General features: G+C 44.2%; 3 protein-coding genes across 4 annotated transcripts; all 3 read right to left on the bottom strand.

The window, feature by feature from the left end:
• Window positions 1-111: 111 nt before the first annotated feature.
• LOC134021017 (uncharacterized) lies at window positions 112-5,216 on the bottom strand. Of its 2 annotated transcripts, XM_062461433.1 has the most exons (11): window positions 5,122-5,216; window positions 3,441-3,528; window positions 3,182-3,215; window positions 3,027-3,081; window positions 2,644-2,746; window positions 2,439-2,464; window positions 2,149-2,248; window positions 1,414-1,458; window positions 603-627; window positions 377-461; window positions 112-250 (listed from the first exon to the last, which is right to left on the bottom strand). In XM_062461433.1, exons 2-11 carry the CDS (start codon window positions 3,525-3,527, stop codon window positions 112-114), a joined length of 699 nt encoding a protein of 232 aa, XP_062317417.1. In that variant the 5' UTR covers window position 3,528; window positions 5,122-5,216. The 2 variants fall into 2 exon arrangements, with proteins under 2 accessions (XP_062317417.1, XP_062317418.1); XM_062461434.1 differs by lacking the exon at window positions 1,414-1,458 and having other exon boundaries at window positions 5,122-5,215.
• Window positions 5,217-7,097: 1,881 nt separating this feature from the next.
• Window positions 7,098-18,334, bottom strand: mmp15a (matrix metallopeptidase 15a). The gene is made up of 10 exons (XM_062461403.1): window positions 17,481-18,334; window positions 16,320-16,468; window positions 15,447-15,572; window positions 14,999-15,321; window positions 14,497-14,658; window positions 13,083-13,465; window positions 12,417-12,555; window positions 11,223-11,373; window positions 10,889-11,004; window positions 7,098-9,462 (listed from the first exon to the last, which is right to left on the bottom strand). The coding sequence occupies exons 1-10, from the start codon at window positions 17,604-17,606 to the stop codon at window positions 8,921-8,923; spliced, it is 2,217 nt and encodes a 738-aa protein (XP_062317387.1). The 5' UTR covers window positions 17,607-18,334; the 3' UTR covers window positions 7,098-8,920.
• A 245-nt stretch (window positions 18,335-18,579) lies between these two features.
• zpd (zona pellucida glycoprotein d) lies at window positions 18,580-22,336 on the bottom strand. The gene is made up of 10 exons (XM_062461418.1): window positions 22,183-22,336; window positions 21,940-21,988; window positions 21,707-21,814; window positions 21,380-21,588; window positions 21,026-21,183; window positions 20,649-20,775; window positions 20,241-20,353; window positions 19,198-19,381; window positions 18,911-19,016; window positions 18,580-18,776 (listed from the first exon to the last, which is right to left on the bottom strand). The coding sequence occupies exons 1-10, from the start codon at window positions 22,204-22,206 to the stop codon at window positions 18,646-18,648; spliced, it is 1,209 nt and encodes a 402-aa protein (XP_062317402.1). The 5' UTR covers window positions 22,207-22,336; the 3' UTR covers window positions 18,580-18,645.
• Between the last annotated feature and the right edge of the window lie 332 nt (window positions 22,337-22,668).

The following is a 22,668-nucleotide window of genomic DNA, read 5'->3' as shown; positions in this document are numbered from 1 at the left end:
AGAACTGAGAGAAAGAAAGAGGATCAGAGAAAGAGAGAGGGGGAGGGAGAGAGACAGAGAAAAACTGAAATCTAAATTTCATTGGACAAAATGAAATATATTTGCCACTTTTTAGTGGTCCCCCTTGGCTGCATGAAGGACTTGTGTACGTTTGTCTAGTGAAGATCTGTGGATCTGCGGGCCTTCGATACAGCCTGGGCCTGGAACCAACACTCGGTGGGGCATGGCATTCTTCAGCCAGTCCACCATCCTACAGGTAGTCAGAAAGCAGGAGGGAGAGAGAAATGAATGAAAGAGTGAGAAGAGATAGAATCATAAGCAACAGGAAGTGAGAAGTGTGTGAGTGTGTTTTTGTGTAATTGTGTTTGTGACTCACTTGGGGGGGAACTGGGGGACACTGTCCCCCTCCTCGTCCTCTGACAAGACCTCTACCACAGGTATATGGGGGAGGGGCTCCACATCTGAATAACCAATCAAATAGAAGTCTGTCACCACCTGTGCAATGACCTAGGCCATACTGTGGCTATTAGACAGTACATCCAAAATATAGGGTAAAGAAATGACCATGTTCAGTCAAATGTATTTTTGAGACATATTTATACCTGGCAATTCACTTGCGAGGTACACCTATTGAAACAGAAGACACCATTATTTGAATCACACTATAAAATGAATCGGGTTTGAAAATTAAAAAACAACAAAACAACTTTTAAAACAATGCTTTTCATAATATAACTATATTATAGATTTATTTACATTATAGTTAGTATTATTAATCGGTTGCTATTCAACACTTTACTATTTAAGGCTCCAGTGCCATCTAATATCACATGTATTCATGTAGGATTATAATGGTGTGAATTATTATTTATGATTTTATATATCAATATAAAAAAAATCATGTTTCACTACACACAAATAATTTCTTTATTTAGCTATTTAATGTGTTTTTCCTCTACAAGATTAGGTTATACTGAACAACATGGGGAATTGATAGGATTTTACAGGTATGTGAATTATGGCATTAACAACATCCAATCTATATGATTATACGTCTGTGAGCAAATACAAGGAAGAGATCCCACCAATTAGGCACAAGCAAATGTCCTTCTCTTCATAAGGTCACCATCATTGACCTCCATGGTCAATAACCATATAGTCATTTTGATAGGTTTTCCCTGAAGCTTTAAAGTTAATTATAGGACAAAAGCTTCTTCTTAATTGGTTGGGATGTGTTTGACAGTTTGGATGTATTTTAATGTCCAGACTAGCCCACCATTCAGTTTTGCTACATTATTCCACTAGGCATGGTGCTGCTGGTTTGGACATTGCAATAAGGGCAGCATATGGCCACTCAGACACAGGCGGTGGGTGTGTGTGTCCAGTCCAGAGCTACAGCGTTGCTGTACTTACACACGGCTCTGCGATACACTCCTCCACCCTGCTTGCGTCTGAAACCTGAACGAGAGTCAAGTTAAACTATAGGCTGATGCTCTAACGTCTCTGAGGGAGGAGTAGGACTTGTAAGGAACAGTTAATGGAATTAAGACCTTGGCTCAAGACTTTTAAAAAGCTTCCACTCATGGTTTTAAAGTCTAAAATGGCTGCCTGGGATGTTTTTGTTGGTGAAGCAGCAGCAGGCATCGCCTGGCTACGTTGAGGATCAGGATTTCCATGCTGGATTATTAGCGATAAGGCCTCAAAGCTTCTCTCCAGGTATTAAGTAAGTATCATGAGTCCCAGCTCACTCTCTGAGGTACTGTGACTGTGGTAAACGAGGATAAATCTGGTTTCACTTTTCTTCCTCTCACGTCTCTTCTAATCATGCGACTAGTGCCGGGGTGTGGTTAAAGTGTGGGGAAAGGAGCGACAGTTTTACTTTTATTTTTTTAGCAAAGATTTAATCAACTATAACATGTAACCATATGTAATATGGATATGTTATGTTATGCACCAAGAGCTTGAGGTTAAATTTTTTTTTGTGCTATCATTTATACAGTTTGTGGTCTGCTCTTTGTATAATTAAATCAGGTTTTTAGCAATGATATTGACAACAACAACAGGAAAAAACACTATAACCGACAGTCTACTTTATAGTCTACAGTCAAACACAAAGGAGGGGGCAGGGGGTGGGGTCTAATGTCTCACCTCTGTGACGTCATCGGGGTCATAGCGATCTTTGTATTTTACATCTGGCTGGGGCACCACCTTCCCCAGACCCTGGGCTATCCACCCTATCACACCATTACTGGAGGGAGGGAGGGATGGGGAGGGAGGGAGGGATGGGGAGGGGGGAGGGATGGGGAGGGGGGAGGGATGGGGAGGGGGGAGGGGGACCCATGAGAGAGACGGTGGATTATATACTGAAGCAGGCATCCTTAAAGAAATGAGAATTAGAAAAAACATGGACTCAAACGTGTTGTCCATCAGGCCCATACCTTTCCACCTCCTCTCCATTCACAAACTGATGGATGGAGGAACAAAAAGAGAAGACAATTATGAGAGAAGGATAGAATCCCATTTCGCTTAAGGAAAGTAGTGCTTGATGTGAGGTTACATATAGAACCCAGGTTCCCTCTGCACAGTAAGGTCGCCTTAGTTTGTATTGGGAGCCATTGAACCACCACCACTGTGTGTACTCACCCTAGCATCAGAGTTGCCTCTGCTGAGACGGGGGGAGCCGGTCGGCTGGGGGAGGGTGTTGGCGAAACCATTGGACAGCCAAGTCAGCATCCCACTCTGGCCACTAGGGGGGGTGGGAAAACAGGGAGAGAGACGGAGAGAGAGAGAGAGAGAGAGAGAGAGAGAGAGAGAGAGAGAGAGAGAGAGAGAGAGAGAGAGAGAGAGAGAGAGAGAGAGAGAGAGAGAGGGAGAGGAGATGGAGAGAGAGAGAGAGAGAGAGAGAGAGAGAGAGAGAGAGAGAGAGAGAGAGAGAGAGAGAGAGAGAGAGAGAGAGAGAGGAAATAGATTACATAATTCAAGGTAAGGTTATAATACCACAAACACACACACTCCATGATGCTTACCTGCTCTCTTCAGACGTTTGCTCCTCGTCATGGTGTATTACTACTTTGGCCTTGCCTGTTGGCAGAAAGAAACAGGAGATCTTTACATCTAAAGATAGAGTTGTTTTGGTTTCACAATGAAGTGCAATGAACAGCGGAACAAGATCCAGTGTCACCTTTTTTTGCTTCATCTTTTGATGATTTATTTTCCTAAAAAGAGGGGAAAAGACAGAGAGAGAGAGAGAGAGAGAGAGAGTATAAGATGTATAAAAATTAAGAATTAAGTGTTTGGGTAAGCAAAATAGAGGGGCCGATGGAAGTGGAATAAATATGAGATCTACAGTGATTCATTTGGTCTTGGTGTGATGAATGCAGTACTAGTTGTCTAGCTTTGGGATATGATTTTCATCTTTCATTTTCATAGTTGCGTCTTACAGCAGGTTGGGCATGGGGGATGTCCTCTCCCAGTGAGCCTGAACCATCAGGGGGCTGAGGGACCACTTTTACCACCCAGTTGAACATCCTGAGTCACACACACACATACCCACACATCAGAACCCAGCAAATCAGCCTCATTCAAAAGACAAAAAAAACAAACAGAAAAGACCCAACAATCTTAACCAACCAACCACCGTTTGCCAGGTTGGCCCTTTTCTTTGATGAAAATCCAAAACACTTCAATCTTAATCAGGTCTGACCCTACAATAATTTCAACAACACTCAAAGACAAACCGTTTTTTCTACTCTGTCGTTTTTTTTTTAACTCTGGCCATTTGCAGGTAAGACCATTCTAGGTCACTCTATCGTCTCTCTGGACTCTCTTTGGTATGGAGTATAGAGCTGTTGTCTATTCTTAAACAGTAGTTTACTGCTTGCATGCAGAATTCCTTTGTCTTTCCGTACTTTGAACAAAGCTTCTTGAATCAACTTTGGTTCCTCAATACGGGTGTGGCGGGAAATAGGCCAGATCCCGACCTCAACCCCAGAACCCCCCTAAGCTGCTTTACAGGACATGAGTGTCATTGTAGGAGATGAGTTCACGTATGGCTGAGAAAATTCCTCAATACTTCATAGTTCTATTGAAGTTTCCGATGATCAAATCAAGACCAAGCTCCAGGAACAATCCACAGATGTAAACCATATAGTCTGTTGAGAGTCACTGAGCATTGCAAATACTTGGTTCCTTGAATCTGACCACCCAAATACTGTGACCAGCAAGTTTCTACCTCACTTTCTCCATCTGGTGCTCTCCTCGGCTGGCTGAGCGGATCTGTCGAGGCCAGGGTTAAATTCCACAGCCCACAGGACCTCCTAATCTGAGGATCACCTCAAAAGGAGACTCAATTCTTCATTTCTGCTGTCAATCTTTGGACATCTAGCTTTGGATGATTGTTTGTTTTGAAATAACATCCAGCATTTTGCCATGCACTGACTAAACGTAAATTCCTAATTGAATACAAATGTATCTGAATTTAGGCCCTTTTACTTGCAACGTTACAGAGGGCTTTCCAGATGCCCACGGATCAGCACGTTTTAACAATCTAAACATAATTCCTCCTATGTTGATTTTACCTTGTGTCACATTATATCACACTATATCATATAGTTTCTTAACCCTCGTGCTGCCTTCGGGTCACATGACCCAAAGGTTCATAACGAACCATCGTTGTGTTTACCCAATTTTACCCAATACAAAAACAAATTAAAATAATTTTCTTTTAACCTTTGCAATGTGGGGGGTCTGAGACAGCCTAGCTGTTAAAAGAAAATGCTTCACTTTGTCTTTGTATGCGGTAAATTTGACGCAATACGACGGTGGGTCACAATGACTGATGGGTCAGAATGACCCGAAGATAACACAAGGGTTAATATTATTAAGTCAACAGGATGGAAAGTACAGCACAAAGCAGTAAGATTTGTCTGTTCAAAAGACGCAGACAAACACATTAGACAAAGACAACACCTAATTCTTGATCTAGCCAAGTATGTCACTAACATACAAAGGAACATTCCCATTCTGTACAGTATATCCTGACCATGCATGACTGCATGCACTCACATAAAGTATAGCATATTATTCTCTTATCCACTTTATATGGATTTGAGTGATATTTACCTGTTTGTTCACTAGTGGAGCAGCATACCTGAGGGGGATCCAGTTCTCAGGTCTCCAGAAGAGCTCTGCCGGGATTAGGATGAAGCTAGCCTCAGCTAACAGGATTAAGACCCGAAGGACGCCTGCCTCGAACCCACTGAGCTGGAACAACACTGGTCTGACTTGAGCCACACACCACACTGCAGACACCTCAGCCACACACTACATACACCTCAACTACTCATTACACAAACCTCAACTCCACACTACTCAACCACACACAGTACTGCAAACTTAATTTTTTATTCAATATTCTGCTCTGTATATATTTGTGCTATCTGTGTGTGTGTTTTAGTTTGTGCTTGTGTATAATTTTGAATTAATTATGAGCAAAACCTTTTCTTCTACCTCCCCTACACATCCCTGCCCAAAGAAACTGACTTAAAGTTGAAGTACCAAGGTTTGGGCTATGAAAAGCTGTCCCTACAGTCACCTGTGTAGCCAGCGGTAGGAGGAAGGGAGGGAGATGGCCAGTAAGCTAATTAGCGTATCTAAGATCCATGGATAGTGCATTGAGGGTGAAGCACGCCAGAGGGTGATTAACCAGGATGCAGGGCTGGACATGCACATGGAAAGAGAGAGCTAAAAGGGAGAGGAGAGGAAAGAGAGGGAGAGAGGAAACAAGATAGAGAGGGAAGGAAGGGGCACATAGTTTATTTATTGCATGATATTCTGTTCTTTACCAGGTTATGTGAAAACTGCTCGAAAGTGCCATAAGAGTCTTCAACCTATAAATGCTTGGTGAGGGGTATCTGCTTTGTGAGAGTTTCATAAAGATCTGAACTGTAGCAGTAAACCCTTTCAGTGAGGGTCAACTGTGTCCTTTGGTTGCCTCTATTAGGAGTTCTAAGGTAAACATATTCACAAACCTGGTGTTGGAAGCCTGCAACCAGCTCCAACAAACCGGGATATCCGGGAGACATAGGCTTACCTGCCGTACCTAGCCCAGCCTATGCAACTAGCCTAGCCTAGCTTTGTCTAGATGCTAAAGGTCCTGATGAGATCCAGTGATTAGAAGGTATGATTATTTCAGTATGTGTGTACAAGGTACATGTACTGAAAGTTTTGTCAGGTAGAAGTTTTGTCTGCACAAACATGTTCTGTAAACTAAGGAGGCCCTCTGATAGTCAGAGCCAGTGGAATGTCTACGTTTGGGGCAGCACGCTGCTTTACAGTCAATTATGTTCCAGCAATCTGGTTCCAGCCCTCGACGAGACAGGTCTCCATCCTAGGCTTATTTTGTGAAACCACCGCCAGTCAAACTTGAGCTGGAGGAAGACGTCAGATAACTCAGACAAGACATTGGGACACTGTTTCTCATATATTTTTAAAATTGTATAATGTTACCTATTGTAGCTTTAAGAAGGGATTAGCCTGCGGGGAAAACAGTGACAACACAACCTCTGGGTTCATGCCAGGCCTATGGATGGCTCCTGGCAACCATATTGTCCTCCATGCTGATTGGACAAGAGACAAAAGGAAGCCACCTCGAAAAGGATCTGAAGTGAATGTGAGGAAGGATGAATAAAGTGAAAGAATGAGAAGAGAGGGAGAGGGACAGTGAGAGAAAGAGATAGTGAGTGAGTGAAAAACACTGCAAAAAAGAGAGAAAAAAAATCAAAAGGAGAACGAGAGAACAGAAGACAGAGAAAGGGGTGAATCCTGAAATGGATAATCTGTGAGATTGGAGCTAATCCTGATTTGTTGTGGCAGTAAGACATTCGTGAGGAGCATTCACGCACATCCCTCCTCTCACTAAACCACCCACTGTATGCACAATAATGATGTCCCTCTGCTGACAAAAACTAAGAATTACATATACAGAACAAAAAAATCCATACTGTACTAAATATGGTTATCTTTCAACATGCCTGTCCATTATATCTCACGAAAATCATGTTAGTGTCCTTCACAGTAACATCAACAAAGACATCAACTGCCTTTATTCAGGTTTTATTGTGAACTTATAACAACACGTTAGTCCTACAGTAACATCTGTGTATAGGCTCTACAGAACATGCCCTGCATGCATCCTTCTACTGTGTCTCTGTGAACACAAATGTACAAAAACAAAAAATCGAAATGGAATAAAACAAAAACGATTCTTCTGTAAAACAAACATAGAAAAAGTCATTTTTGTATTAGTTTCTATTCAAACAAACAATTGATCAAACAGCACACATGGTACAGAACACAGGCAATACAAAACCCATTAACAGGCATTGTGTAAATTATACATGTGCATAGTGGCTTTGCTGAGGGAAACCCTCATGTAGCTAAAGATCTTTATTGGTCCCATAATTGTACACATCAAGGCAATAGTTCTCTAGGTATGCATAAGATTAAGCTGGGCCTGTGTGTATGTATGCTATTATGATTTATACTACAGGCAAGTTCACTATATCTGTGTGTGTCTGTGTGTGTCTGTGTGTGCGTGCAAGGAAGAACAAAGCACTTTGGGATCGAGGGGACTTTGCAATAACAGGAGGCCCATAGAAGGGGCTCGGTTGAAGGAGAGCAACCAAACATTTTTAAACAAAGTTATAAACACTCAAATAACACACAGACACCAGCTACTTTATCACAACCCCTGATTAACTACTCAGTAATAAAAAAAGGCAAAGTCATTGTTTTATTTTCAGCTCTAACACTTTCCTTTAGAAGAAGGGAAACAAAGGGAGAGAATGAATGAGGGAAGGAAGTTGATAGAATAGTAAAGTAGAGAAAAGTAAAAATGGGCAAGGGGAAGAGGGCGCAGGTCCCACAGATCCCCTCTCCAGCCAGCCCTCTCATAACCCCCAAAAGTATGACCATAAAAAAATGGGAGCGGAGCTTGCCAATCTAGGTCATGAGGCACAATGCCAGCAAAGCCCTCACCCCCTCCTCCTTTGCTCCACTCCCCCTCACCCTTCCTCCCCCCAACCCGCACCAAAGAACTTGTAACTCAGGCAAAAGTCAATGCTGGACAGACTACCATTCCCTTCTCTCCCTCTCCCTCCCTTCCTCTCCTCTCTTCACCCATCCCCTCTCCAGCCCCTTCCACCCAGAATGACTAAATGGACAACATCTGTGTAATGCAAACCAGATCCAGCCTCCATTCCACCAGGCACACCGTTAGAGCAGCTCTACGTACTGTAGTTGCACAGAGACGTCGCTTCTACCACACGTTGTTACAACACTTACATTTTATCCGACTTGGGGGGGCTTAACACACAGTATTAATATAGATGTCCCTCCACATGAATACAGCCCTGTCTGTTTTGGCTGTAGAGAGGACCACAGCAGGGGATTGGGGGGGGGGGGGCTTCTTGTTATATGAACACAGCTGTGTGTGTGTGTGTGCGTGCGTGCGTGCGTGCATGTGTGTCAGTCATAGTCATTCCATTGCTGGTTGGACCACACCAACAAGGTTTTATGTTTCTGAGTACAGTAACAGGACCTAGATCATGTTTGGGTAAACAACACACAAACTGCAGCTGTGACAAAAACAACGATAAAACATATAAAACGTGGGACATAAAAGTGCAAAAGACCAAAATGGTCTGTTTTAAACAGGGTCAAGGTCAGCTAAAGCACCATGATCAGGGAAAGCTTGTGTTGTTTGTGTGTGTACACTGCATATTCCTTTGTCTGGGCATGTAAAATGATGTGTTTTCAATGCAAAAAAGTGTGTGGGTGTGTGTGTGTTTACGTTTGACTGTGTGACTGAGTGTATGAGTATGTGCATTCGACTGTGAGGGTGTGTTTACTAACAACATCCTCAGACCCAGTCCTGTAGAGATCGTTTGCAGTGAACCAGCAGCCTCGGAGTCTCCTTCTTCTGCAGGGAGTTAATGATGGCGTACACCAGGATCAGAATCCCCAGGATCAGAACGAGCGGCACCGTCACCATGATCAAGGTCATGACCTTGGACTCATTGTCGGCCAACCTCACCACCACGTTCACGTCCTTCTCCTGCTCGTCTTCCTCTTCGTCGTCATACTCTCTCCCAGCTCCGGAGTCCTTGTCTCCATCTGGGTTGGGAGCCGTTGTAACGGGGGGCTGGTTCACACCAGGCCACTTCCTCTCCTTGTCTGTGCCCGCATCGGTGTGTGTGTCTCTGTCCGTGTGTGTGTCTGTATCGGTGTGTGTGTCTCTGTCCGTGTGTGTGTCTGTATCGGTGTGTGTGTCGGGGTCAGGGTGTGTGGCACCGTGACAGCCCATGTAGTCCTTGAGGATGGAGCGCGGGTAGCCTGGGTCTGCCTTCATCTTCACGTTGTCAAAGCGCCAGTAGAACGAGTCTTTGTAGAAGTAGGTGTAGGCTGGGAAGTCACAGGGAGAGGATTACTGTTAGTGTCCGGGTCGTGGGTTAAAGCTAGGGTATGGGTCAGGGTTAAAGTTAGGGTTAGGGCTTGGGTTAGGATTAAGGTCAGGGTTAAAGTGGGGTTAGGATTAGGGTCAGGGTTAAGGTGGGGTTAGTTTATGAATGTATGTGGCATGGCATTTGGTAGCTCCAGGTTCATTCTCCTTCTGGAGTGTTTCAGTGCTTCTCTCTGTGCTTTGCCTCAATAGCTCATAATATCTACATTGTAGAGTTTGAACAATGGGTGAAAGTTCCAAATATGACCTTTAACAAAGACCTGGAGACGCCTCCGTCTCGTGTGTGCAGTATCAGCAGAGTTGGGGAGCTTGGCAGAGGGGGGCCGCAATAGGAGACAAGCCAACAATCGTGGACTTCTGCCAGGAATGTAATTTCCGGGAGGAACTGGTGCTTCTCCAAACCAGAGATTTTGTTCTTCCCATCTCTCCTTCCACTCCCCTCCTCTCCTCCATTCCCCTCCCTTCCTCTTTTTCTCATCTCCTCTCCCCTTTCATCCCCTCTCCTTTTCTCTCCACTCCACTCCTCTACTCTACTAACCCCTCCTCTCCTTCTCTCTCCTTTCCTATCCTCTATAGTCCTCTCCTCTCCCCCTCCCTCCTCTTTCAGCTTTACCAGCTTCTACAAGCCTTTATTTTCAGCTCAGTATGTGTCCATGTGTTCAGAATCTAAACCAGTTTTTGTTGCCATTTTTGGTCCATTATTGTTCAGATTGAACACATCCCTTTCCACCATCATTCGCTAAGCGTTGTGCTGTGTTGATGTCCCATGGGCAAGATTCGACAACCGAGGAAAGAGTAATAACTCAGTAACTGTCAATAAAAATGTTTGAAGCTTTTTAGTACACGATTGGATGCTTTGACCATTTCATCCTAGTTAGTTGTGGTTCTATTGAGTAAGTAGTAAGTAGGTAGGTTACAGAGTAGCTTTTATAAAATCGAGTTTAACAAGAACAAATATATAGTTCCAATATAATTATTTCCTTCTAGGGGACAGAATGAGGTAGTTTACTCTCAACAAAGAATACTACAGTGTTCATCTTGTGGCCTTAAAGGGTGTACCATGACAATCATAACTCATTATTCCTTTTAAGTCTCTTCACACTCTCACGCTCTCCTCCTGGGGGGAAGCCTTGTGCTATTTATAGAAATAAGTGAAGTCCACGAGATGACCTATGACGTAGGCGTGACAGGTGCAGAGTCATACAAAAACATCCATCCTATCACTAAGGGAGTTAAACAAGTGCCTGAGACAGGCAGCAAGGTATCAGGAGGATAGGAGCGGTCTGTTGGGGGAGCAGGGGAGTAGAGAGAGTGGGAAGATCATTCTTTTGATCCCAGTAGCCAATAAAAACACAGGGTCAAACTTACCGCCATCTTCACTGAGGAAGGCTCCCCGTGGAGAGGGCGGGATATTGCCCCAGCGGCTGATTGGTTTAGGGTAGCCTGACTCGATTGCACGCAACTCCTCATCGTAGCGCCAATACCTGGAGACAGAGACGAGGAGGCAGATAGTGTTGAATATATCATAGACTGATAATACATTTAACATTTACATAACATTTTATTAATTTAGCAGGCACTTTTATCCAAAGCAAAATACAAATAGTGCATAGTACTGATAATGGAGGAATTTACGCTTGGTTTTCTACTAACAACTCAGATTGGAGGGCTTCTGGGTATATGTTTGCCTGTGCGTATGTACCTGTCTCCTCTGAAGAAATAGGTGTAGCCTGTGGGCTCCCACCAGATGGCTGTGTCGATGCTGTGGCCCGGGACCCCCCTACCATACTCCTCCAGGGGCTGAGGGTAACCTGGCAACAAATCTGCCTCACGGAACACCCAGTACTTATCTCCTATGAGGGAGCAGGAGAGGAGAGCAGAGCAGAGGAAGGGAGAAGAGGGGAGTGGAGAGTAGAGCAGAGCAGAGGAGGTGAGGGGGATTTTAAAACCCTTACTTCCAAGTTTCCTTATGTGTGTGACGCCAATGACTCCATTCCTGTCTGACACATTTGGATTAACTCTGACACTGACCCAGCCCACTTTCCACCTACACAGCCAAAGCACACTGTTGGTACTCTTTCACATAGAGACAGTAGACAGAGCTTAATCATAGGTAAGAACTACACCATGTTTGGGTTAGGGTTAGGTATTTAAATACCTTAAAATAATTAAGATGCAGTTAATTTACCACACGTGACACATGGAGTGGACAAATAGGATTATACTTGATTGAGGATTATTCAACTGAAGTGAGCTAGGTAATCCCAAAACAGTTTAAGAGGAACAACAAGTAAATAAAGCAGTTGTTTCCCTGGGATGTAAGCATGCATCTGTTCCCTAACTCTGGAAATCGTCTTGCTCCCTTTGTTATTATTATTTCATACTTTTCATCTCTTACTTTCTTTCCTTTGTCCTCGGTTTCCTCAACTCAAAGTGAAACTCTAACAGTCAGCATCTGGAAAACAGGCTGATGCAATACTTCATTCCTGCATCTTGCCTGCAGAGTTGCAGACCTGACAGCTGCAGTCAGCCAGCAAGCCAAAGCCCCTGGAGCCTCATTCATCCCGAAAACACACACACACCCCACCCCTCTAATATTCCCTGTGTTTCAGAGTGTTTGAGCAGTGACATAATTTGGCTGGAGGATATAAGGAGACTATTAAGGAGACAGAGGGCATATTCAGATGAATGATAGCACAGTGTAGATGATCTGATGTTATTAATTATATAATTTGGCTGCAATGTCACTGGTACAGCCTATTCACATTGCAAAACACAAGAAATCAACTCACAGATGTCTGAAATACTTGGTGCGCTTGAATGAATCTATCTTGTTAGTGTTGTGTGCACGTTGTGTGCACATCCTGTCTGTCCCCAAAGCCGTTAAAGTACAGACCTTTGAAGAAGACAAACTTCCCATCATGGCGTTCGTATGCTGCATCAATGTCCTGGGGCAGTCCGATCCAGAACACAGAGATGGGCATGGGGTAGTTGTCCAGAACCTGGTTCCTCCTGACCCGCCAGAACCAACGACCCTGTTAGCATAGCAAGGGCAGTAGTAGTAGCAGTAGAAAACTGTTAGCATGACAACATACAAAAACTGCTACTATTATTGGTTCTACTAATCCTACTATTATTCCTACTAATACTACTACTATTAGTTTTCTTACTGCAATTAATACTACTATTACTATCAATTCTACTGATACTACTAATCCGGCTACAAATACTGAAGAATTCTACAGCTACTGCTACGATTAAAAACTACAACTATTACTAAAACTGCTATTATTACTATTACTTCCACTAGGACTATCTCTGTTGAGAAGACATGGGTAGAACAAATGTACTCTCTCAGCTAGGGAGGAATTTCTTTCATGCTGTTTCCAAACAATGTTAAACTGTCATAGCTATATTAGTGTCCAGGGATTAGGACTCGACAGACTGGTCTGACCAGGATTGAATCCATCGCTACCTTGCATCTGTCTCTGCCTCTGTCTCTGCCTCTGCACTGTTTTGTCTCTGTACTGTCTTTCTGGATCTGCCTCTCTGTCTTTCTTACCTTAAAGACAAACATCTCCCCTCTCAGCATGGTGACCGTGTCAAAGTCCCCATCACAGATATCAGGGACCTGATCAGGTTGCTTGGGGGGCCTGGGGGGTGGAGGTGGAGGGGGGAACTCCACCCGAACGTAGGGAGTGATGGGCTCAGGCTGGGGGGCCGTGGTGCTGGGCAGGGGGCGGTCTTGAGGGGTGTGGGAGGGGCTAGGCTCTGGTTGAGGCGAGGGGTCCGGGGCGTCGGTGGGGCCGGGTTGGTCATTGGGGATGTCAGAGGTGGTGGGGTCCTGGGGAGCGGTGTCAGGATGGTTGGTAGGGGGTTTGTCGTCAGTGGAGGAGTCAGGAGTGGTGGTGGGAGGAGCTTCAGTTGGTGCATTGTCAGGAGGGCCTGTGGAATCCCATATGGTGACCTTTAGAATGATGCATGTTAGACATTGCCTCACACATGGCTACTTCCTCTTGCCCTAACTTTCTTTCCTTTTCCTGCTCCCACCCTTTCTTCTCCCTCTATTATTTATTTATCTCTCTCTCTCTATCACACACACACATACGCACACACACAGGGAGAGTTACGAGTCTAATTTTCCACTCTGTGCTGTGGCAGTAGGCCCATGGGGCAGGAGTGAGCAGTTGGGAAGGAAGCCCTGCTGGTTGCTAGGAGAGGAAAAACAGACGTTGCACTCTAAGACTCTCACACAGGCTCAGCTCATACCATAGAAACACATACCAACGCTCACATAATGTAATACTAAGATCCATATAGACAATGTATTAAGATCTGGACTTTAATAATCACATTGTTTGAACATCAGTTTGCCGAGGGCCACCCTGGGCCAAATTCGAAATAATTTTCTGCGATTTTCTCAGACAGACTCTTCAATTACAGTTAAGTCCAGATGTTTAGATTGTGTGTCTATGGATATACTGTTTTTCTTTACTTTATTACTCAATTTGATCGACATCAAACAGATGCAGACAATTTTTTTTAACAAATTCCCAAAATTATTTTGTGTGTTTTTGACCACTGAAAAGAGATGTTCTGTGTTATCATGATTAAATGCTATACTATGCTTGACTCTCTAGACTGGTCTATCACTAGTGTTTCTGCACATAATTACACAGACACCCACAGCTAGTATGACACACAAACAATGGCTTCTATATCAACTCACAATGGTGTCTATTCACTCAGCGGAAGACTGTGAAGACTGTAGCAGTGCATTACAAGGGTTGTGTGTGTGTATATGCCTGTGTGTTATCACTTGTGTGTGTGTCTGTGTGTGCCTGTGTGTGTTTGTGTGTGTGTGCATGCATTTATGTGTGTGTTTGTGTGTGTGCATGCATGCATGTGTTTGTACGTGTGTGCATGCATTTGTGTGTGTGCTTGAGTGTTTAAAGGCAGACTAGGCTCCTCCTCACCATATATATCCTGAATGCCCTCCACATCATCCTGTGGCAGAGAAAAGTTGCTCGTGTCCATGTACTGGTAGAAGGGAGCCATGATGGCTGAGGGGCTGTCAGAGTGCTCCAGGCCCAGCGCATGGCCCAGCTCATGCACCGCCACCAGGAATAGGTCTATACCTGGGGAGGGAGGGAGGGAGGGAGGGAGGGAGGGAGGGAAAGTAGGAAAGTTGACAGGGAGGGAATAAACAAGAGAGTGAGAGAGAGAAGAGCGGGAGAACAAGATGATTGGAGGAGGGGAGGTAGAGAATGAAGGGAGTGAGAAAGGAAAAGCGGGAGGGAGGAGAGAAGAGAAAACATAAACGGGATGGGGACAAATCGAGGGAAAAACAGGATGTGAGGACAGAGATACAGAAAAACAGAAAAGAGGCAGCAAAACAAGAAACCAACCCATCAAGCCAGAGTTAAGTGAGTTAACTGAACTACACTTCCCTGTTGGTTTACTAATGTACCAACCAACCTGCCGGGTCATGGTTATCCAGTGTCCATGGTTCGTCTGCATCGAAGTGTGTGTCTCCGCCCATCCCGGGGCCCGGGTAGAAGGCATGAGCCAACGAACCCCCTTCGCCGTCGAACAGCGACATGTCTCCATGGTAACCATTGGCAAAGAGTAGCAGTATGTCGAAGTACTCCTGGCTGCTGTTGATGAAGCCCTGGGAGGGAAGCTCCTGGGAGGGAATCTCCTGGAAGGTCAGGGGAGAGGCTGCTCCCCACACCTGGAAGGCCTGGCGGATCGCCTCCTTGGTCCGCTCCTCTCCCAGCCTGGGGGTGTGGTTCTTTATACTTGGGGAAAGATGAAAAACAGGTAGGGGTGACCTTAAGCACACACACACACACACACACACACACAAAGAAACACAAAAATAGACAAACAGAAAGAAACAGAAACACACAGACCCTACTGGTACCTGTAGGTGAGGTGGTTCTTATCCCATCTCTGTCCTGTCAGGGCATAGCGCCTCCTCCTGGCCCCCACCTCACTCTGCTGCTCCGAGGGCCTGTCAGGAACACCACAGCGAGGCTTCTTCATGGCCCTGAGGGGAGAGAAACAGCACTTAATACAGGGGTGGGAGAGTAAATAAGCTACGAGAGATATCATAAAAGGAAACAGACACAGAAAGAAAGAAAGAGGCACAAAGGAATTTACAGCAGAGATTTATTCAGAGTCTATCGGACTGCCGAGCCAATCAAACAAACCACTAACACACAGACTGAGTGTGATACAAATGTTGAAAAAATGCTTTGATTGTGCTTGATGGAACACAGACAGATACATTTTGGATCAGAATGTACCCTTCAAGGTTCATCTTTCACTAATGTACCTGACACACATAAACAGTATATGCTGAACATTTTTACTGTATACAAACATACAGACAGGCAGACAGACAGACAAGCAGGCAGACGTTCAGATCCATATATTGACATTATATGTATATATTTATATATATATTGACGTCTCTGAAAAATGGACAGCAGGCATTGCGGGACTACATACGCTAGCAACTACGCTGATGTCACTTCTCTGATTCCAGTATTATATCTAAAAGTACACTTAGGGCCCCATTACGGCAGCTTTGGTTGGTTCAGTATAAACAGGAAAAGCTGATGTAATGGTGGATCTTCTTTACGGTAACATTGCGGGATCTCTGTGTAAAAGGTGCTCCAGATAGATAGACAGGGCAGACCTACAGCCAGACAGGCAGGTAGGCAGGCCGACAGACAAGACTGGAAGACAGACAGATTGGACAGAGACACAGACAGAGCACACTACTACTCACATCAATGTGGCAGGGTTCATCTCCCCAGTAACCTCCAGCCCATAGAAACGCTGCATGTCTCCAATGGCCTTGGACAGGATCTGCGACGACTGCATGGTGGACATCTGTCTGCTGGCTTGGGACAGGTAGCCAAACCTCCGTAACCATGACTGGAAAGAGAGAGCGAAGAGAGAGGAGAGAAGGGTGAGGGTTGAGGGGGGTGAGAGTGTATGAGGGAGAGATGTGTGTACATGTATGTGTGTAAAGGAGAGAGGTAGAGAGACAGAGAGTGAGACATTCCAACAAATGTATGTCCGATTAAATGTACAGAATCTTAGAAAGAGAACAAAAGGGAAAAAAAGGTTATAAGGAGAAAAATAGAATAGGAAAGGGAGGTGAATAGGACATGGAGTTTAAAGGACAGATGGCTTCCATTAGCATGATGGCATTCCTAGCTCTGAATCGCACCTCCTCCTTATTGGCAAGCTAGATAACCACAGCAGGACCAGAGAATAGGACTCTCTCTCACACACTCACACACACACACAGGCGTCTTAGGGTCTAACTGTATGGGTCTTGGAGAATGTTAACAGCTGATTCAAGACAGAGAAGCCGGTAAATATTTATGACTTTGAGAATATTACACAACACCAATAACGATAAATGTTTTCTACACCGAGTGTAGTGAGCACAGACAAGTTTCCCTGGATAAAGACTGAACGGAGGGGGCGGGGGGGGGGGCGAAAACATCATGGGACCACTGAGCACAGCTGGAAGGCTCATACTTTCACACTCACGCATGGACACAAGCATAGACATGCATGTTTAAAACCGGTACAACAGTTGGGTAGGACAAAACGATGATGATTAAGTATATATCCCCGTAGCACAAGAATCATGCAGAGAAACTATGTGGGCTACAGGCACATGGTTTTCCATGAAAGAACAAATTCACTATACTTATATCTTATATGGCCACCATATTTGCCCAAAGGATGAAAGGATATTCACTGTATATACCATACTTACTATTACATATAATTACATTGCCACAACATAAATAGCCTACAATCCTGGGGATGACAGTACTGTCAAGCAGTCAGAGCCAGCCTTAGGGTCTGCACGGTATCTTGCACGGTATCTTGTCCACAAATACAACGACTACATATCTAAACAACATACCTCAGCGTTGAGAGGGTCTTCCTCCTCCTCATGGGCCACAAGCCTGTTGCACAGGAGCAGGACGAAAAAGGCCATAATTAGTGTCCGAAGCCCCGGAGTAGAGCAGCATCTCCTGAGAGATGCCATTTTTGAGCGGTTCCTGCTCGCCACGAAACAGTTGCAGGTCGATGTAGCCTAACAGAAGATTTGGATAGCCTACGGATGGAAGCCCTACGCGATATTATCCTAACTATGAAACTCCCTCGCTGTTCGTTGAATGCTAAATTAATATATTTTTTTGACTACACTCCGCTTCAACCGCTGTCCATTTTCGGGATGTCAGCGCACCTAATCCGTTATAAATTAACTTGTAAAAGTTCTACATAAACTCAGCATTGTCCAATTGCAAATTCCCCCCCACCCCCGCCGCGGTGGTCGTGGATTGTTCCGTCGTCTTCTAAAGTGGGTTTCAGTTCAGAACCATTTGCTAATCTCCCAATAGTTAACTCTGCAGGGTAATTTCGTTTGTCATACGCTCGTGGACTCTTGCTATCGGAGTTGTGCTCCCTCCTCTCTCCCTCACACAAAGACTACCCAGCTTTGGAACATAAACGAGGTAGGGAGGGATGTAGTTTAACTGCAACGGAGGAGGTATTGTTATCGATGGGTAAAATAAAAAAGCTAAAACTCAAACAAACCACATTAATGTAAATTACAGAGGGGAAAAAACATCTGAACGCTAATTTAGATTACCCACTACATCATAATCAGGATATCCATTAGATCTCTATCTCTCCTGAGTCCCGTCTCTAAACAACCTGCATTTCCAGTTTTTCAGTCTGAACAGTATTGCAGGCTATTTGCGCCGAATCCGTTCTTAATTGACATAGTAGGGAGGAGGATAGCATGCAGCAGAACAGTGATTTCTCTAGTGGACAATAGACTTCCTGTGGAGAAAAAAAAAAACCTTCTCTAGGATAGAAGACTGACCACATGGACCACGTTGCCATCTGTTGACTGTTAAGAAGCATTACTGTTCAAGTTCAAATACAAATGACTTTTCCACTTTGACTTCTGGCATCTTTTGACCCCCAATAGTGGTTTACTTTATTAACGCAGCTCAAAACAATTACATTTAAATTAACCATAATTTCCACTCAAACAAAATACAATCTCAATGTTTTATTCAATTCAGGTCGTTGTGGTGTAAGTGTGCAAGTCTGCGGTTGCCTGCCCTGGCAATGGTGATGATGATGATGAGGAAGATGCCAAGGACCCAAATCCCAGCCATTGGCAGCACAGTAGTCATCAACAAGTCTGGACCAGAGGAGCCATTTCAAGTTAATAATCATGAAACTATGTATTCATTTAGCAGACGCTTTTCTCCAAAGCAACGTACAGTAGGGGGGATTTAAACCTGCAACGTCTTGATCTGCAGTCAAATTGCTCACCAGATTTAAGACTCTCAGGCATCTTGAGTTTAATCGGCCCATATGACAGTAGGCCTTGAGTGGGATCTCCCAGCACTGCCTCCCTCTTGGTGATAGTTTTGCACTCCTGTAAACAAGGAGTGTGTGGGGATGCATGTTAAGTGTGTGTATTTGGGGTGGGAAGGAAAGGTGTCATCAGTAAATAGTTTTTCCATTATCATCAAGTCTCCCTTTAAAATCAGCTTAAACTCATGAGATATTTGGACCTCTTTCAATGCTACCAAGACCAAAAGGTGAACCAAGCTCACAGGGATGCAGGGCTTTTCGTCATCAGGGGAACATAAGTGCACGATGCAGTGGAGGAAGAGGTCGTGAGGTTCAACTGTGAAGCGGAACATGTCAAAGCTGTATCGGATGGTAGAGCTCTGCCCGTTGCTGCCCGTCTGCTCAGGGGTCATACTCAAGAAGGTTGCCGTCTCGTCTTTCATACACCTGAGAGGGACAGCAACAGAGCGAGTGAGAGCGAGGTTAACCCTCGTGCTGCCTTCGGGTCACATGACCCAAAGGTTCATAACGAACCATTGTTGTGTTTACCCAATTTTACCCAATACAAAAACAAATAATAAATAAATAAATAATTTTCTTTTAACCATTCCAATGTGGGGGGTCTGAGACAGCCCGACAGTTAAAAGAAAATGCTTCACTTTGTTTTTGTATGAGGTAAATTTGTCGCAATACTACGGTGGGTCACAATGACTGATGGGTCAGAATGACCCGAAGATAACACAAGGGTTAAACAGACAGCGAGACTGAACACAAGACAGTCACAGCAAAGTCAAACAATCTAATTTAGAGACCTCAAACATCCAAATACATTTTCAAAAGCAAAGAGGCACTTAAATATTTCCACTTGTATATATTGTCGAGGTTGTTAATGTATTATATTACACACGGTATGGGGGACAGGGGGGATTGAACTAGCAACATCTTGGATCTGCAGTTAAATGCACTGAGCTATACTAATAATCAGATTGTATTTGTAATGCACTTTACATTTGAAGCAAATCTCAAAGTGCTAAATATACCCATCCCCATACTCAAATGTTCACACAGTGCGTCATTAACACACAAATACCTGTACATGTTATAAAGCTTGTGGTGAAACCTATCCACAGTTCATAGTGTCTGGTTTGTCTACTCGCATGTTGACATCATGTACAATCATGTTCATTTAGCAGATACTCTTATCCAAAGCCACAGAGGCGCAGATTTGAACCTGCAAACCTCTAGATCTCTACCAATGAGCTATACCCATCTTCAGACAGATATGACCCAGAGTTTCCCCACTGACCCATTGTCTAGAAGGGTATGAACAGATCCGGTGCTGTGGGGCTCCAGGTCCTGGGTGACCCAGCACTCGTTCACCCGCAGAAGGAAGACGTCCTCTGGATTGGTCACTTTCACCTGGTTGAGATTAATAAAACACTTTACCTAGACAATGTGTAGAGGACTTATGACACAAACATCACATCTTGGACTGTCAAAGTACACACTTGGAACACGTTTAGACTGACTTGTAGATCAAGGATGAGGATTTGACCAATTGTTTATAAAGGATATGTAATTTGAAAATCATGGTCCTCAGATGACAGATTAGCAAACAATGACATTAGTGAATCAACATGTGTGCTGGTTAGTTGGCTTGCATTCGAGTGAGCAGGCCCAGGCTAGCCATGTCAGGTTGTTCCTTCAGCCTCACCTCCACGTACACCTTGTCTCTGAGGTGCACCATGGGAGTGCTTTGAAAGGGATCTGTGTACGTGTGGTCCGTGTATACAAGCATCTCCACTTTAGCCTCCTGTTCCTTAATGTGCACCAACGTCTCCCTGGTGGGATCCGCAGGAAGGCAAACATGACAACAGGGGTGCCAGCAGTTAGATATACACACCAAAACAGACAGGCAAAAGGAGATATGCAGTCAAACACTAGGGAAGACAGCCAATATTAGCAAAATGCAGAGCCAGACAGCAGAGCAAGTATGGAAAGCTGTGAGGCATTTCCACATCCATTTCCTGAAGAGTGAGGAGTTCAGTGTTTGTGTTTAAGGTGAATGTGATATTCCACCACAATCCTTACCTGGAATAGGGGCTGACTGGGTGTGCGAGGCTGACAGCGTGCCTGAAAGGGTAGATGCAGGTGTACACTATATTGATGAAGGGCTCTCTAATTATGTTTCCAAGGACTTGAGGGGAGGACATGAGGGTCAAGGAGTACGATATGTGAGTGGTGTTTTTCTGTGGGGTGGGAAAGGAGGGAAACAATGTCATATTACAAACCTGGGAGTGTAGTCACCCACAGCAGATACTCATGGACAGCCGGTTTTAAATGAATAATTTAAGGTGAACCCGTTCCTACACAGCTGTCACCACATCTAGTTACGTAGCTCACAGAAAAGGGAGGCTGTATAGGCCAAGCCTGGGAGAGAAATACCTCTAGTGGTTTTCCACCACAGGACAAGTACTGGTCCTCAGTTGTCCGAGCAACGTAATAGGGAACTCCCAACACATTCGTTCTTTGAGCTGCACAAGACGCGTTGGGCAGGTGAAGGGATTCCAGAGGGACTTTATAGTATTGAAAGAATTCTTCTATCACGAGGACAGTGATGAAGTCTTTGCCACACATAACTTTAATGTCTACATCTGCAAGATGATGAACAAACTGTCATTCATAAATTCTAGGCCAAGAAGATATGGTTGTCAAATAAACTACACATTGTGGTGTCCAGCATTTTTTCCTCAACAAAAAACGTATCCTTACTTTTGTCACACAAGTCACCATAATAACCCGTCTTGCATTTGCAGATTTGTTTGTCTTGGGACATCAAACACCTAGTTTCATTGGTACACTGAGTCACATTACATATTCCTGGAAAAATATTTAAAAGGGATCAAACATCATTGGGAAAAATCTCAATCTAATGGTTGGTCAACTCATAATTTGACGTAGTTAACACAAGGTACAGTCCCTGCCACGTTATTTCCTTCTCTTACCAGTGACTTCATCCCAGGCGCAGCAAAATAACAGGAGGGTCAGAACCACCTGTAACACATCACCAGAAGTAGGCCTAACTTTGAGTACATTTTAGTCGTTTGGTAGGCTACCATATACAATTTGAGTGTTATACTGTAACATTTGTTTTCCATAATTCAATAACTAGACGGAATTTGTCTATGTAAAATGACTGCATTAGGCCTACTTTGCGAAGTTTAACACGAGGCCTACAAACTACAAACCTGCATGTTGCCATTTTCGTCCATTTTAAGTCAATATATGCCTTTAGTCGTTGTGTCATACAGATTACGGTTTTGCAATCGAATAGAAAATTGTCTTTATGTTAATTACAGGACAACGGGGTGCACGTGCAAGCCGGATGAACACCTGCTCGAATTATCCTCAGCGAATACGCCTTCACATTGTCACTTAAAGTAGCCTACATATCACAACGATTGGTTGTTCAGAAACTTCTAGTTAATCAATTAAAGCAAGTTATAGATTTGCCAAAGTGTGCAACTCAACTGTTCTTTGTGTAACTACATTTAATGTAGTTGTCAACGCCAAATTTCAGGGCTCAAAAGTTTTGTAAAAAATTTGGCATGAGATTACCATACCTCTCAACGTTTGGGTTAAAACAGGGAGAACTCCGGCCAACGGGGGCATGCTGGTGATGTTTTCTGATTGGCATTTAACTCTGTATAACTCGAGACAACTATCATCTCACT

Source organism: Osmerus eperlanus, chromosome 5, assembly GCF_963692335.1.
Source record: "Osmerus eperlanus chromosome 5, fOsmEpe2.1, whole genome shotgun sequence".
Lineage (NCBI taxonomy): Eukaryota > Metazoa > Chordata > Actinopteri > Osmeriformes > Osmeridae > Osmerus > Osmerus eperlanus.
The sequence above is the reverse complement of the archived record's forward strand: the minus strand, read 5'-3'. Positions and strand labels throughout refer to the sequence as shown.

What these genes read in the sequence shown, in the direction of transcription:
- LOC134021017 (XM_062461433.1), bottom strand. Translation starts at nt 3,527, where the DNA reads ATGTTCAACTGGGTGGTAAAAGTGGTCCCTCAGCCCCCTGATGGTTCA. An exon ending in ACCCCGATGACGTCACAGAG is followed by an intron (nt 1,459 to 2,148) that starts GTGAGACATTAG and finishes ACTCTCGTTCAG; the next exon opens with GTTTCAGACGCAAGCAGGGT. An exon ending in GTCCCCCAGTTCCCCCCCAA is followed by an intron (nt 251 to 376) that starts GTGAGTCACAAA and finishes GACTACCTGTAG; the next exon opens with GATGGTGGACTGGCTGAAGA.
- mmp15a (XM_062461403.1), bottom strand. Translation starts at nt 17,606, where the DNA reads ATGGCATCTCTCAGGAGATGCTGCTCTACTCCGGGGCTTCGGACACTA. An exon ending in AAGAACCACCTCACCTACAG is followed by an intron (nt 15,322 to 15,446) that starts GTACCAGTAGGG and finishes TCTTTCCCCAAG; the next exon opens with TATAAAGAACCACACCCCCA. An exon ending in GAAGTTTGTCTTCTTCAAAG is followed by an intron (nt 11,374 to 12,416) that starts GTCTGTACTTTA and finishes GCTCCCTCATAG; the next exon opens with GAGATAAGTACTGGGTGTTC.
- zpd (XM_062461418.1), bottom strand. Translation starts at nt 22,206, where the DNA reads ATGGACGAAAATGGCAACATGCAG. An exon ending in CGCCTGGGATGAAGTCACTG is followed by an intron (nt 21,815 to 21,939) that starts GTAAGAGAAGGA and finishes ATATTTTTCCAG; the next exon opens with GAATATGTAATGTGACTCAG. An exon ending in ACGAAAAGCCCTGCATCCCT is followed by an intron (nt 19,017 to 19,197) that starts GTGAGCTTGGTT and finishes CCTTGTTTACAG; the next exon opens with GAGTGCAAAACTATCACCAA.